This window comes from Chiloscyllium punctatum, chromosome 45, assembly GCF_047496795.1.
Source record: "Chiloscyllium punctatum isolate Juve2018m chromosome 45, sChiPun1.3, whole genome shotgun sequence".
Taxonomy (NCBI): Eukaryota; Metazoa; Chordata; class Chondrichthyes; order Orectolobiformes; family Hemiscylliidae; genus Chiloscyllium; species Chiloscyllium punctatum.
Window position 1 is genome coordinate 37870439 of NC_092783.1, and position 15323 is coordinate 37885761.

A 15323-nucleotide genomic window follows, 5' to 3' on the forward strand; every position below is an offset into this window, starting at 1 on the left:
TTTGAAATTCACTAACTTTTTCTGGACCACTGTCAACTTATATTCTCAGAAATTGTACTATTGAAAGCTGTGTCTTCCCAACATTTAGTTAATGGCTTACTAATTGGGAGAGAACATATTTTCTTCATATTTGTGTCATTACTCAAAGAAGAACAGAGGAGTTATGCTTGGTATCCTGACAAATTTTTATCCCTCAATATTGCTAAAACAAAATGTTGTAATTGTCTCTTTGGAGGACGGCTGTGTTTTCTAAATCACAGCAATGCTTACCCTTCGAAAGAGCATCGGGACTTCCTGAGATTGAGAAACAGGCTATAGAAACACAAGTTAATTTTCATTTCTTGCTTAATTCAGTGTTACACACTGTTTCAGAGTCAGCTTTATTGATTCCACCTCACCGCTCCCCCCCCCCCCACCCTCCACACCCCCCATCCCTCCCCTTCAGGGCGTTATTTTCTTCTCCTCACTCAGGGGAATGTATTATTCAAATATAATAACATTGTCATTCACTTCAGGTCTTTCTTTTCATGAGCAGTCAACAAAATAATGCTCATAAAATGAGGATTGATATCTATTAATCCATTTGCAAGTGAAATATGTAAGAACTTTACTTTCAGGTTAATTACCTCTTCATAGGATATCATAAATCATGCTTTACATTACATCATGAATGTTTGCACATAAAAATATATTGAAGTGATAAATATATTAACAAATCCTGTACACATGGTTTATTAGTTTCATCTTTTTTACGCTGAATATTTTACTTTCAATTCATGCTTCCCACTCTCACTGTGACTGTGAAATTAAGATATGCTAATTTTGTTAAATATGGCATTACAATCAATAGTCTTCTGCAAAGAATCACCTCTTCCCGCTATCTCATCGTTGCATCTGGTGTCCCTGAAGAACCCGTCCTTGGCTATCCACTAATCTTCACCTTTGGTCCACACTTCAGCAACTTCATCTGAAAATATTATGTCAGTTCCCATACTTGAACTGATGACATCCAGCTGTACCACACTACCACATCTTGACACCATCACTGCTTCAAAATTAATAGACTAATTCTCTGAAATCCCATATCGAATAAGAAGAATCTTATCTCATCTAGGACAGAAGTCTTCAATTTTGAATCCTATCAGAAATCTGTTCCATCGACATTGGCTCTATTCCTCTGAGGCTGAGGCAGGCTGTTAGGAACCATGATGTCACACTTGAGGTAAATTCTGACCATGTACCCTTGTCATCACTGAAAGTTGAGAAATTCCTGATGAAGGGCTTATGCCCAAAATGTCGATTCTTTTGCTCCTCAGATGCTGCCTGACCCGCTGTGCTTTTCCAGCATCCCACTCGACTCTGATCTCTAGCATCTGCAGTCCTCACTTCCTCCCATCACTAAAAGTGTCTATTTTTACCTCATTCTTCAGCTCATTTTCTCTTGAAATCTCATCCACAACTTTATTATGTTTGCAGGTGACTATTCCAACATAGTCCTGGCTGGCCTCCAAATTCTACTGTCTGAAAACTCTGCTGCTTTTGTCTTACACTAAGTCACATTTACTCATGTTCACTGATCTGTATTAGCTCCAGCTTAAACAAAACCTTAATCCATTTCTAGTTTTCAAATCCTTTAATTGCCTGGCACTCCTTATCATTGTATTCTTCTCCATTCCTTATAACCCTCTGAGATATCTGCATTCCTTCAATAATGGTCTCTGCAGCCACTTAATTTTAATCACCCTATCATTGCAAGCATTGCCTTCAGCTGCCAAGAATCTAAGCTCTGCAATTCCCTTCCTAAACCTACTTACTTCTCTTTTCCCTTCTAAAATGTTCTTTAAAATCTGCCTCTTTATCTAACAAAATTTAGCATTGAGCTACGAGGATATATCAGGGCAGATTAGTGGATAATGTTTTTATGAAGTACCTTGAGATTTTCTACAATGTGAAATGTGCTATTTGAATGCAAGTTTATTGCACAGCTTCTGAAGGTACATGAAAATTAAAAAAATACTTTTATTTATACACGTGTAAAAATCTATTTCTGCAAAATAAAATCAGGTAAGACCACATTTGTGATTCAAAGACTCAGAATGGCCTACCGTTATTGTCTTTATTCGACCACCTGGTTGTGTACAGGTCCAGCCTGACTTGTTCATTAATAAGCCACAGATTTCTCCTTCTGAACAGGGGATCATTTCACACCACTGCTTGCTCTTTACAACTCGTACTGTAAACAAAAGAGAGAATAATCAGACTTAACTGCAAAATTTATCAGAGGGTTATAAGGGATGGAGAAGGAACGCTCATAATAAATGCAAGAAGGAGATTGTACTGCATAGTAGCTTAGATAATGGTAAATGCTCATCTTACATGTGTCCCAGATGCCATTCCAGCAAAAAGCCACACTATCACACTTGTTAAGACTCTGAAAACCCTGTTTGGGTTCAAACCAGGCTAAAGTGGTGAAAGCCTTCTCTCTTTGTTGCTTGTCTGTGTCCCAGATAAAATGTATTTGGACACTGTAATCCAATCCTACTGGATGTGGACACATGGTAAAAATCTGCAAATAATTTGTCATTGAATTGACAGTCTTGTTGGTTGGTTAAAAGATGGCAATTGAGCAAAGTGGGCAAAGAAAAAGTGATGCAGTACAGAATGCTCTTCAGAGATTGGCATTAAGGATGATGATTAGGCCAAAATGGATAAAAAAATTACTCTGCACTGAGCGGAGATATGATGAACTAAAAGGGCAACACAGTGGCTCAGTGATTAGCACTGCTGCCTCACAGCGCTAGGGACTCTAGTTTGATTCCAGCCTCGGGTGACTGTCTGAAGTTTGCACATTCTCCCCGTTTCTGCATGGGTTTCCTCCAGGTGCTCCGGTTTCCTCCCACAGTTCAAAGAGGTGCAGGTTAGGTGAATTGGCCATGCTAAATTGCCCATAGTGTACAGAGATGTGCAGGTTAGGTGCATTAGGCAGGGGAGATGTATGGTAATGGGTCTGGGTAGGATTCGCTTTGGAGGGTCAGTGTGGACTTGTTGGGCTGAAGGGCCTGTTTCTACACTGTAGTAATTCTAATTCTAAAAGTGCTTGATTCAGAGACTGGATGGCAAATAAGACATGATTATGTCAGCAACAATGATGCACTTCAAACTTTATACAATATAAATTTTCTTTTTGTGAAATTATAAGAAGATACAAGTTAGACTGCTCCTAGCAAATTGTAAATTAATTCCTTGCAACATTCTTCACTCTAATCATGTGATGTTGCCTCCATTGGAACTTCATCACAAAGTGTCTGTCCAACTCACCAGCAACACAAAAATAATCACAGGGTGCAAGATTCCAAACAGAAACTAAGAAAAAGACAAATCTATTCCATTAAAAAAAATTATGTAATGAGGAAGTCAGACTGAAAACTAAGTTATTAAAAGGCGCTAAATTTCATCCCGTTGCTGGAAAAAGACCAGGGAGAGCCTGCTTAAGGGAGAATCGGTTTAGCCACAGCCATTGTGGTTCAGGACGCTACTGGCCAAAAGAGCAATCTCAAGCACTTTGTGACATGTGGTATTGGAGCAGGATTTAACTTACTTCGGGTGTCTCACTGAGTGCTCAGCTGGCAGACCCTGATAAAGGTGGTTGGAAGTTGTACTGAGTTGGAGTTGCTATTCGGGAGATGGGGGCTGGGTAGAAGAGTGCGGACAACCTGGATGGGGAGAATCTAAAAATCCTACTTCATTAGAAAGCAGGATGAGACTCTTAATTCCGTGTGAATTGTCCACTTAAGGGTCTCAAACAACCTACTGGTGAGTAGACCATGCAAAATAAGCCCCAAAATGGGCATTACCATATGCGAGAATGATGCAGGCAGACAATCCACTGGCTTTAATGAGCCTCTCCATCTCTAAATCCATCTGTGAGCAAGCATTAAGTCCAACCCTGTGATGCACAGCTAGCGATTTGAGATTTACTGTCAGCATCCGGTGGACTTAATGGTTAAGACCCTGTACCAACTTATTTGGCACAAGTCTAGCTTCACACATACTTATGCTCTCTTTTACAAAAAGAAAATTGTAGCAGATCTTTAAGTGTGCTAAGGCACCAAAGATAAGTAGCATATTCGTATTTGCCTGGACCACCACTGTACTCCTACTTGGAGTATTCAGATTGGCTCAGGTTCTAGGCAGGGATACGTATTCCAGGAGTATAACCTGCCCTGTTCTGTATGTAGTGTGATGATGCTGCTCCTTTAACAAGGTTGTGTTGTCCTTTTTTTTGCTCCAGAGAGATCGTAAAAGACATAAAGTCTGAGAAGTCTAAGTTTGATGGGATTTAGGGCTAGTTTAATTATAACTAACAGATATTGCCTCTGGAAGGAGGCTTTCAAGATTAAAAAAAAGACTCATACAATGAAAGGAGAGTGGCCAGTTCTCCCAGCCAGGCTATCAAGGTAGCTGCCCTCATAATCTTCAAAACTGTGCCAAGTATCTATTACATTTACTTAAGAGGACAAGCTCAATTAAACATTGTGGGTAAGACAGCAACTCTGTAGCATTCCTGCAGTACTGCACTGGAGTGTCAGTCTTGATTATGTATTCAAGTTTCTGGAATGAAGGCATAAAATGTAAGAGTCAAACCATTCTTTTTATTATTAACCCTGAAGAGATACATTCTCAGAAATGCTTGATGACTGGCTGTAGGAAGTCACATGACACAACATTCAGAAATACATCAAAGCAGAACTGGTTAATCCTTCTGCTGCAGATGGCAATCTGAGCAGCATGGCAGTACAATACGTTAGACTCAAAGGTGAAAGCTGGACTGCAGAAATGATGCCAATTTCAGAGATAGAGAGATTTGTCATCAACTTCCTTGATCTACTAGCCACCAAGTAGAAAGGTGAATGAAGTGAATGGGGATTGAATGTATGCCTTTGAGTAAGATGAATCACTGAAAAAAGCATACTGGTGCACAAATGATTTGTTCTTCAGTAACATAGGTATTTATTTAATCCAAGCAGAAAAGTTGTTGCCAATGTTATCTTTACAGCAAAAGAATTTAAGCAAATTCTAGTTCATTACTTCTGAAGATTGTTAGGCTGAGAAATGTTTATAAAACTATTAATCTTATTACTCTTCACTAATGCAATTGCGGATTCAGAATTTTATTATAAAAAGCTGCAAAATTAAATTTCATATAATTACAAAAGTATCGTATTATGAATAAATGACTTTCCAATCTTCAATATAATGGGCTCATTTTAAAAGGTGGGGTGTGTCAGGAACTCAATGTCTAGATGATTTCCTTGTCTTCTCCTCTTAAGGTGCACATCAGATTTGCAACATAACATTTCTTCACATAATTACAATGGTATTTATGCTTTGACACCAAAGGAAGCTGGTTAAATTGGTACTTACTTAAAATAATTAAGAAGTCTTGCCTAAAATCAAGATTTTGCCAAGGATCTGATTTTCAAATCATTTACCACTCCACGTAACTATTTGCAAATGCATTTTATCTTGATATATGTCTCAATGTCAGTCTGGCCTGCATTAATAGACATGCAAAATTGCACATACTGAAAATCTCAGGACAAAAGTGATTTACTGATAATTGACCCATAAATCTTACTGATTTGTCCATTTCTGTTGAACACAGATAAATAGATAGATTTTCTTTGAAAAGCAACTTCAAATCCAATAACTTTCCACCAAAATTATTTGAATCCTTTGTGTCCTGGTGATCATATGTTTACGCTTGTAAACTTGACTTTATATGCTGTGATGTCCTTGCTTTAAGTGAAGACATTTTTTTTGCTGTTTATGTGTAGTTTCTGATTAAAACTGGTTGTGTACAGAACAAACCACTGGAGAACATTATTGAATGTTCTGACCTTGAAATGAAAACTGCTTTTTATAAACACAATGACAAAGTGATAAAAAAAATGGTTGTGTGTGTATGTGTGCACTCATTTCTGTAGGTTAGAGTCAAACCAAAACACTGAAGCAGAACATTTAATTCACTTAGCACCACTTCGAGCAGCACTACACAGACTATGTTGATCCCCCATGGCTAGATAGTGCAATAGGCCACATCCTGGGTGGCCAATCTGGCTTTCCTCATTGATAAATGTTGCGCAGGCTGTGTAGACAGTGGCTTGTGGTTCTTGGGGAATCAAAATCGTCTATGTCACACCATTTGAAGCAGTGATGTGAACAGCTCTTTGACCCTGAGAGATTAACTGTGAAAACAGCTTTAAAAAAATCAATTAATTCCTTGCTGAAATTTAAATTTACACAGAATGTACAGCATAGAAACAGGCCATCCAGTCCAATGTGTCCATATCATTGTTTATACTCCACATGAGCTTCAAGGATTATAGTTTCGAGCTTAAGAAAGATATTAATTTATAATACACATCTTTTCACTTGGTAACTATAAAATATTGATCTCAGCTATACGTGGTTTGGTGTGATTATTGTATCTGACATCATGTTTAGATTACAGAGGGGTGTTTAAAATGAACATCACATCAGAGAAACACTGCAAAATTAATGAACAAGCAAATTCCTTGCTTAATGCTGTGTGTAAGCATTTTTCTTTGGTTGCTTTGATCATTGCATTTTCACTTTCTCACCTTTTGAAAATATTGATGTTTTGCTGATACAGATATCCCCATGAGCCAATGGGCTGAGGAGTGGCAGATGGAGTTTAATCTAGATAAATGTGAGGTACTGTATTTTGGAAAGGCAAATCAAGGCAGCACGTAAACGATTAACAATAAGATCCTGGGAATGTTCCTGAACAAAGAGACCATGGAGCGCAGGTTCATGGTTTCTCGAAAGTGGAGTCGCAGGTAGATAGGATAATGAAAATGGCGTTTGGTATTCTTGTCTGTATTAGTCAGTGCATTGAGTATAGGAGTCAGGAGATCATGTTGTGGCTGTACACGACATTGGTTAGGCCACTATTGGAATACTGCTTTCAATTCTGATCTTCCGGCTACAGGAAGGAAATTATGAAACTTGAAAGGGTTCGGAAAAGATTTACGAAGACGCTGCCAGGGTTAGAGAGAATGGGCTATAGTGAGAGGCTGAATAGACTGGGGCTATTTTCCCTGGAGTTTCAGAGGCTGAGGGGTGACCTTATAGACATTTATAAAATCATGAGGGGCATGGATAGGGTTAATAGGCAAGGTCTTTTCCCATGGTGGGGAATCCAAAACTAGACGTTTAAGGTGAGAGGGGAAAAGATATAAAAGGGACGTAAGGGGCATTTTTTTCATTCAGAGGGTGTTACGTGCATAGATTGAGCTGTCAGAGGAAGTCGTGGAGGTTGGTACAATTATAACATTTAAAAGGCATCTACAGTAAATGGTTATATGAATAGGAAGGGTTCAGAGGGGTATGGGCCAAACACTGGCAAATGGGACTAGATTTATGTCGGATATCAGGTTGGCATGGACAAGTTGGACCAAAGGGTTTGTTTTCATACTGTACATCTCTATGACTTTATGTGATGTTACCCTCCTGTGCTTGTGTTAGCCTCCACAGTGATTGTTGAGACTAACATTCTGCAGAGCTGGAATCTTGGATATTTATGGTGTGGCTTAAGAGTTGGGATTTTGCTAAGTACAAGAAAAACTGAGATAGTTTAGAAACTATTTCTGTTCCCCAAAATATCGAGAAATGTTTGGAACATTAGTGAAGATGGTGATAATTATCGCATTTTGTGGGGCGCAGGCATCAGTAGTAGGTCAGGAGGAATCTGTACCATCGGGACAGGCTCCATTTGAACTAATCTGGGACTAGGATCCTAGTGGAAAGGCGAAAGAGGGTGATGGCAAGGAGTTTAAAACGACTTAAAGGCAGAGGAGAGATGGGATGTGCAGGACTCAGAAGAGGTTACTGAAGTTTCCAGAACAAGTAAAAGGACAGAGAATATAGAAAGGGTCAGGAATCTAACTTCAAGAATAGTATATAAGGGAATAATGTTGAGGGGGTGTGGGGATAATTAAAACAAATGTACTCAATTGGGTGCAGTACATGAAATGAGATAAATAAGCTTGTAGTGAAAATACGATGTTTTGGCCATCACATGTCTCCTCGTATCCATTCTAAATTGACCCTCTCTACTTCTAAGGCTGTGCTCACGGGTCCTAATCTCACCGCCTAACGGAAACAAATTCCCAGTGTCCACCTTTTCTACGCCATGTATTATCTTGAAAGTTTTTATTGGATCTACCCTCAATCTTCTATACTCAAATGAATACAATCCCGGGATCCTCAGCCATTCATCTTACATTAGGCCTATCATTCCAGGGATCATCCGTGTGAATCTCCGCTGGGCACGTTCCAGTGCCAATATATCCTTCCTGAGGTGTGGGGCCCAGAAATGGATACAGTATTCTAAATGGGGCCTAACTAGAGCTTTATCAAGTCTCAGTAGCACATCGCTGATTTACATTCCAACCCTCTTGAGATAAATTACAACATTACATTTGCTTTCTTAACCACGGACTCAACATGCAAGTTAACCTTTAGAGAATCCTGCAGTAGCACTCCCAGATCCCTTTGTACTTTGGCTTTATGAATTTTCTTACTGTTTAGAAAATAGTCCATGCTTGTATTGTTTTTTCCAAAGTGCGAGACCTCACATTTGCTCACGTTGAATTTTATCAGCCATTTCTTGGACCACTTTCCTAAACTGTCTAAATCTTTCTGCAGTCCTCCACCTCCTCAGAACTACCTGCCAGTCCACCTAACTTCGTATCATTGGCGAACTTCACCAGAATGCCCCCAATCCCCTCATCCAGATCATTAATATATAAAGTGAACAGCTGCAGCCCCGACACTGAACCCTGCGGGACACCACTTGTCACCAGCTGCCATTCCAAAAAAGAACCGTTTATCCCAACTCTCTGCCTTCTGTCAGACAGCCGATGCTCAATCCATGCCAGTAGCTCACCTCAAACACCATGGGCCCTCACCTTACTCAGCAGCCTCCCGTGAGGCACCTTATCAAAGGCCTCTTGGAAATCTAGGTAGATAACATGCACTGGGTTTCCCAGATCTAACCTACTTGTTACCTTGTCAAAGGATTCTAACAGGTTTGTCAGGCATGATCTCCCCTCACTAAATCCATGCTGACTTTTTCTCATCCAACTCTATACTTCCAAGAATTTAACGATGGATTCTAGAATTTTACCTACAACTGAGGTTAGGCTAATCAGCCTTTGATTTTCCATCTTTTGTCTTGATCCTTTCTTGAACAAGGGGGTTACAACAGCAATTTTCCAATCATCTGGGACTTTCTCTGACTCCAGTGATTTTTGAAAGATTACAACCAACACCTCCGCTATTTCTTCAGCCACCTCCTTCAAAACTCTAGGATGTAGCCCATCAGGGCCAGGAGATTAATCAATTTTTAGACCTTTTAGCTTTTCTGGCACTTCCTCTTTTATAATGGCTACCATACTCAACGCTGACCCTTGACTCTCCTTCATTGTTGGGCTATTACTCATGTCTTCCACTGTGAAGACTAACACAAAGTATTTATTAAGTTCTTCAGCTATTTCCTTATCGTCCACCACTAGCCTTCCAGCATCAATTTGGAATGGCCCAATTTCTACATTTGCCTCTTGTTTATTTCTTATGCATTGAAAGAAACTTTTACTATAATTTCTAATACAACTGGCTAGCTTACCTTCATATTTGATCCTCTCCTTTGTTATCCTCTGTTTGTTTTTGTAGTCTTCCCAATCTTCTGATTTCCCAGTGCTCTTGGCCAATTTATAGGTTCTCATTTTCTCTATGATACATTTCCTGACTTCTTTTGTCAGCCGTGGCTGTCTTATACCTCCTCCCACTCATCCCCCCACTCCCGATAATCGTTATTTTCTTTGGGATGAACCTCTGTACTGTGTCATCAATTACACCCGGAAACTCCTGCCATTGTTTCTCTACTGTCTTCCCCACTAGGCTCTGCTTCCAGTTGATTTTCGTCAATTCCTTTCTCATGCCCCTTTACTTAACTGGAATACCATTACATCCAATTTTGCCTTCTCTCTTTAAAAGTGCAGACTGAACTCTAGGCCACTGTTGGAATATTGTGTGCAATTCTGGTCTCCTTCCTATTGGAAGGATGCTGTGAAACTTGAAAGGGTTCAGAAAAGATTTACAAGGATGTTGCCAGGGTTGGAAGATCTGAGCTACATGGAGAGGCTGAACAGGCTGGGGCAGTTTTCCCTGGAGCGTCGGAGGCTGAGGGGTGACCTTATAGAGGTTTACAAAATTATGAGGGGCATGGATAGGATAAATAGGCAAAGTCTTTTCCCTGGGGTCGGGGAGTCCAGAACTAGAGGGCATAGGTTTAGGGCTAGAGGGTAAAGATATAAAAGAGCCCTAAGGGGCAACTTTTTCATGCAGAGGGTGGTATGTGTATGGAATGAGCTGCCAGTGGTGGAAGCTGGTACAATTGCAACATTTAAGAGGCATTTGGATGGGTATATGAATAGGAAGGGTTTGGAGGGATTTGGGCCTGGTGCTGACAGGTGGGACTAGATTGGGTTGGGATATCTGGTCGGCATGGACGGGTTGGACTGAAGGGTCTGTTTCCATGCTGTACATCTCTATGACTCTATATTATGATCGCTGCCTCAGAAGTGTTCCTTTACTTTAATAGTTTTTATAAAGTCTGGTTCATTACATAGCACTAAGTCCAGGATAGCTTGTTCCCTTGTGGGCTCCATCACAAGCTGTTCTAAAAAGCCATCCTGTAAGCATTCCATGAATTCTCTTTCTTTGGATCCACTGGCAAAGTTATTCACCCATCCTTTTGCACATTGAAGTTCCCCATGATCACCATGACCTTGCCTTTCTGACATGCCCTATCTATTTACTGGTACATAAGACCTTAAGACATAGGAGTGGAAGCAAGGCCATTTGGCCCATCAAGTTCACTCAACTGTTTAATCATGGCTGATGGGTGTTTCAATTCCACTTACCTGCACTCTCCCCATAGCCCTTAATTCCTTGTGAGATCTAGAATTTATCAATCTCTGCCTTGAAGACACACAACGTCCTGACCTCCACTGCGATCCATGGCAATGAATTCCATAGGCCCACCACTCTCTCACTGAAGAAATATCTCCTCATTTCCATTCTAAATTGACCCTCTTTAATTTTAAGGCTATGCCCACGGGTCCTAGTCTCCTTGCCTAATGGAAACAAGTTCCCAGCATCCACCCTTTCTAAGCCATGCATTATCTTGTAAGATTCTATGAGATCTCCCCTCAACCTTCTAAACTCAAATGAATACAATCCCAGGATCCTCAGCTGATCATCATATGTTATCTTGCGGCCCTGGTCCTAACCACTGCTGGGAGGTCTGCACATAACTCTCATTATGGTTTTTTTGCCTTTGTGGTTCCTCAACTCCACCCACAGACTCCACATCATCTGAGCCGATGTCATTCAGTGCCATAGATTTAATTTCATTCTTAACTAACAAGGCAACCCCACCCCCTCTGCTCACCTCCCTGTCTGTTCGATAATTTGTAAATCTTTGAATGTTTAACTGCCAGTTATGAACCCCCTGCAACCACGTCTCTATGATGCCTACCGCATCATAAACATTCACGATGATTTGTGCTGTTAGTTCATCTACTTTGTTACAAATCTGGATCTGGAGCAGGTAAGGATGGCAGTAAGGACATTAGTGAACCAGACAATTGGCAATGGATTCGTACTTATTAATATGTTTAATTCCTGATTTTTATTGAACCCAAGTCCTCAGAACATTATCTGCATTACTGGATTAACAATTCAGTGATCACTTTCGATATATAAAAAGGTAAGAGAGAGGCAAAAGTAGACTGTTGAAAAATGAGGCTGCAGAATGGGGAATAAAGAAATAGCAAAGGAACTGAATAGGTACTTGGTATCACTCCGCACAGTGGAAGATTCCAATAGAATACCAGAACTTCAAGAGGGTCAAGGAACAGAGGTGAGCATAGTGGCTATTATTATGGAGAAGTTGTTGGGGAAGTTAACAGGTGTGAAGGTGGATAAGTCACATGAACCAAATGAATTAGACCTGGGTTCTGAAGGACATAGCTGAAGAGTTAATGGAGGCATTGGTAGTCATCTTTCAAGAATCACTGGAGTCAGGGAGGTTCCTAAATGTCTGAAAAATGGATAATGTAAAACCCTGTTTAAGGGAAGGAGGCAGAAAACAGGAAATTATAAGCTGGTTAGTCTTATCTTGGTTGTTCGTAAGATTTTAGAGTTGATTAAGTGTGGCGCTGGAAAAAGCACAGCAGGTCAGGCAGCATCAGAGGAGCAAGAGAGTCAACGTTTCAGGCATAACCCTTCATCAGGACTGAGGAGGAGGAAAAGGGCTGAGAATTACATTGGAGGGGTGGGCTGGGGGAAAGGTGTTTGGGATGGCAATAGATGGGTGAAGGTAGGAGGTGATTGTGATAGGGCAGTGGGAAGTGTGGAGCAGATAGGTGGGAAGGATTTTAGAGTCCATTATTGCAGAATACATGGAAGTGCATGGTAAAATAGGGCTGAGTCAGTATGGCTTTGCCAAGGGGAGTTCATGTCTGACAAGTCTGTTAGAATTTGAGGAAGTAATGAGCAAATTAGACAAAGGGGAACCAATAAACATGATCTATTTGGATTTCCAGGAGGAATTTTACAAGGTGCCACACAGGACGCTGCAAAGTAAGTTAAGAGCTCATGGTGTCAGTGGCAATGTACTAGAATGGATAGAGGATTGGCTGGCAGAGAGCAGAGTGTGTCGATCAAGGGGTCTTTTTCAGGATGGCAGCTGGTTTCTGGTGGAGATCTGCAGGAGTCAGTGTTGGGTTCAAAACTACTCACAAAATACATTAACTCAGTAAAATAGGTACAAAGATAGGTAGAGGGACAGGTAGCATTGAGGAGGTGGGGAGGCTGCAGAAGGATTTGGGCAGGTTAGGAGAGTGGGCAAAGAAGTAGCAGGTGGAGTACAGTGGGGGAAAGTGTGAGGTCATGCATTTTGGTAGGAAGAATAGAGTCACGGGCTACTTTCTAAATAGCGAGAAAATTCAAGTCTGAAGTGCAAAGAGACTTGTGAGTTCTAGTCCAGGATTCTCTCAAGGTAAACTTACAGGTTGAGTCAGTAGTTAGGAAAACAAATGTGACGATGGCATTTATTTTGAGAGGACTTGAATATAAAAGCAGGAATGTTCTATAAGGTTCTATAAAGCTCTGGTCAGACCACATTTGGAGTATTGTGTGCAATTTTGGGCCCCATATCTCAGGAGGAATGTACTGGCCCTGGAGTATGTTCAGAGGAGGTTCACGAGAATGGTCCAATGAATGAAAATTTATCCTACGAGGAATTTTTGAAGACTCTGAGTTTATATTTGATGGAGTTTAGAAAGATGATGGGGGATTGAATTGAAACATACAGAATACTGAATGCTCTGGAGAGAGTAGATATTGGGAAGATGTTTCCATTGAAAGGAGAGACTAGGACTCAAGGGCATAGCCCGAGGGTAAAGGGAAGAGCTTTTAGAAGAGATAAGGAGAAACTTCTTCAGCCAGAGAGTGGTGAATCTATGGAATGCATTGCCACTGAAGGCTGTGGAGGGTAGGCCATTGAATATATTTAAGAGAGAGATAGATAGATTCTTGAGTATCAAGTAAATCAAGGGTTATGGGGAGAAAGCGGGAGAATGGGGTTGAGAAACTTATCGGCCATGATTGAATGGCAGAGCAGAGTGGATGGCCTAATTTCTTCTCCTATGTCTTATAGTCTTCTCAAATATTTGCATGAATTTTTACCAATATTTCTTAATACTTTCAGCATCACTTGCAAATTCCTCAAGCATGTACAAAAAAAACTTTTAAAATAATGCATCTCAAAAACAATCGAGCTCAATGTCGCAATCATCAAAGAGAGAACTAAGCTGAATCTAATCTAACTTTAAGAGTGTAGTACTGCACTGAATATACATGGGAGAACAAAGCAAAACTGGCTGAGGGCTTTAGAAAAGAATGCACTCTACAAAAACACTTCTGCCTTTATAATTTTATATTTCAATTTAACTGGAAAATTATTAGTGATTTTGTTCAGACTGCAAGTTTTTCCATTTTAGATGTGCACCAAAATTTACTATTAATGCCAAACAATTAATCAATAGGAACTATTCTGACTTGAAGCACTGACCTGAACAATTCTTCATTTTCAAACAGATGTATCCAGCAGGGCAGGTAGGATAATTTGCCAACAGATATGAGAGCTTTGAAGGAAATGTAAGCTTGGGTAAATCAAAGCAAACTCTGCTGCTTTCATGAGAGTCAAACAAAATTCTCAAATGCACAATTTTTTTCTGTTCTTTTCCATAATGTTTTGACTCAAACTTTCTTTGTTCCTTTTACACTGTCTCTCTCAATCTTTCTTTCCATCAAATGATTGTTCTGGATACAGATTACAGTACAATGAAGCACATGCATCAGAACAAGCATAAGAAAGGCTTTCATTCTGGGCTTTAAATAGTTAAGTATATCATGGATCAATATTTTCCAATACCAATAGACTATTGCTCAAAAAAAAATCATTTTTCTCGAGCACTTTCATAATTTGTGAGTTTGAAACTTGTTGATTCTGTCATTTCATTACTGTTGTCACTACAATTTACCTCTGGCACACTGATAATAATTCACTTTTTTTTACTCTGATGCTCTGATACAGCCTGGAAAGGTGTATCGTATTATAAATGGGTCTGAAATAGTTAATGTGGAGGAATGCTAGAAGTACCACCCACTATGATGATGTCATGTGCACTTGTGGGAAAGCAGCTTAGTATGTCATAGGAGTGAGATCTAATATCCAGGCCCTCCTCAAAGCCTTGAAAAATAACTCATTGTTGTAACTTCTAATAATCAATCACTGCAGTACAGGTTTACATTATAAGAACTGAAAGAACTGCTGATGCTATAAATCGCAAACAAAAACAGAAGGCACTGGTAAAGCTCAGCAGGTCTGGCAGCATCTGTGAAGAGAAATCAGAGTTAACATTTCAGGTCTGGTGACCCTTTCTCAGAACTTTATAGGTCTACAACGTTACATGTAGCTACCTGCTAACTCGGAATCGGCTACTTATTGTTCAACACAAGAGCATCTTCAAGTTAGACCAGTAAATGGACTTCCTCGACCACATGAAACCAAGCAGATCCTGTACAATCCTATATTTAAACAGAGTGGTGGCAGTACTGTCAGCACATTTGAAGCTGCACAGTGTGACTGAACATACAACATGGTG

The 15323-nt window shown here is 40.1% G+C and overlaps 1 protein-coding gene across 6 annotated transcripts in view; it reads right to left on the minus strand.

Annotated features, from left to right (window-relative positions):
- Positions 1-15323, minus strand: part of LOC140467299 (chemokine-like protein TAFA-5) — a 343804-nt gene that overhangs the window by 164696 nt on the left and 163785 nt on the right. For all 6 annotated transcript variants that reach the window (XR_011955393.1, XR_011955392.1, XR_011955394.1 and 3 more), the window contains exon 3: positions 2106-2233. Coding sequence is in view for 3 of the 6 variants with exons in the window: in XM_072563566.1 (XP_072419667.1) it covers positions 2106-2233 (128 nt within the window). In the remaining 3 variants the exon portion in view is untranslated. The remainder of the gene's footprint in view (positions 1-2105; positions 2234-15323) is intronic.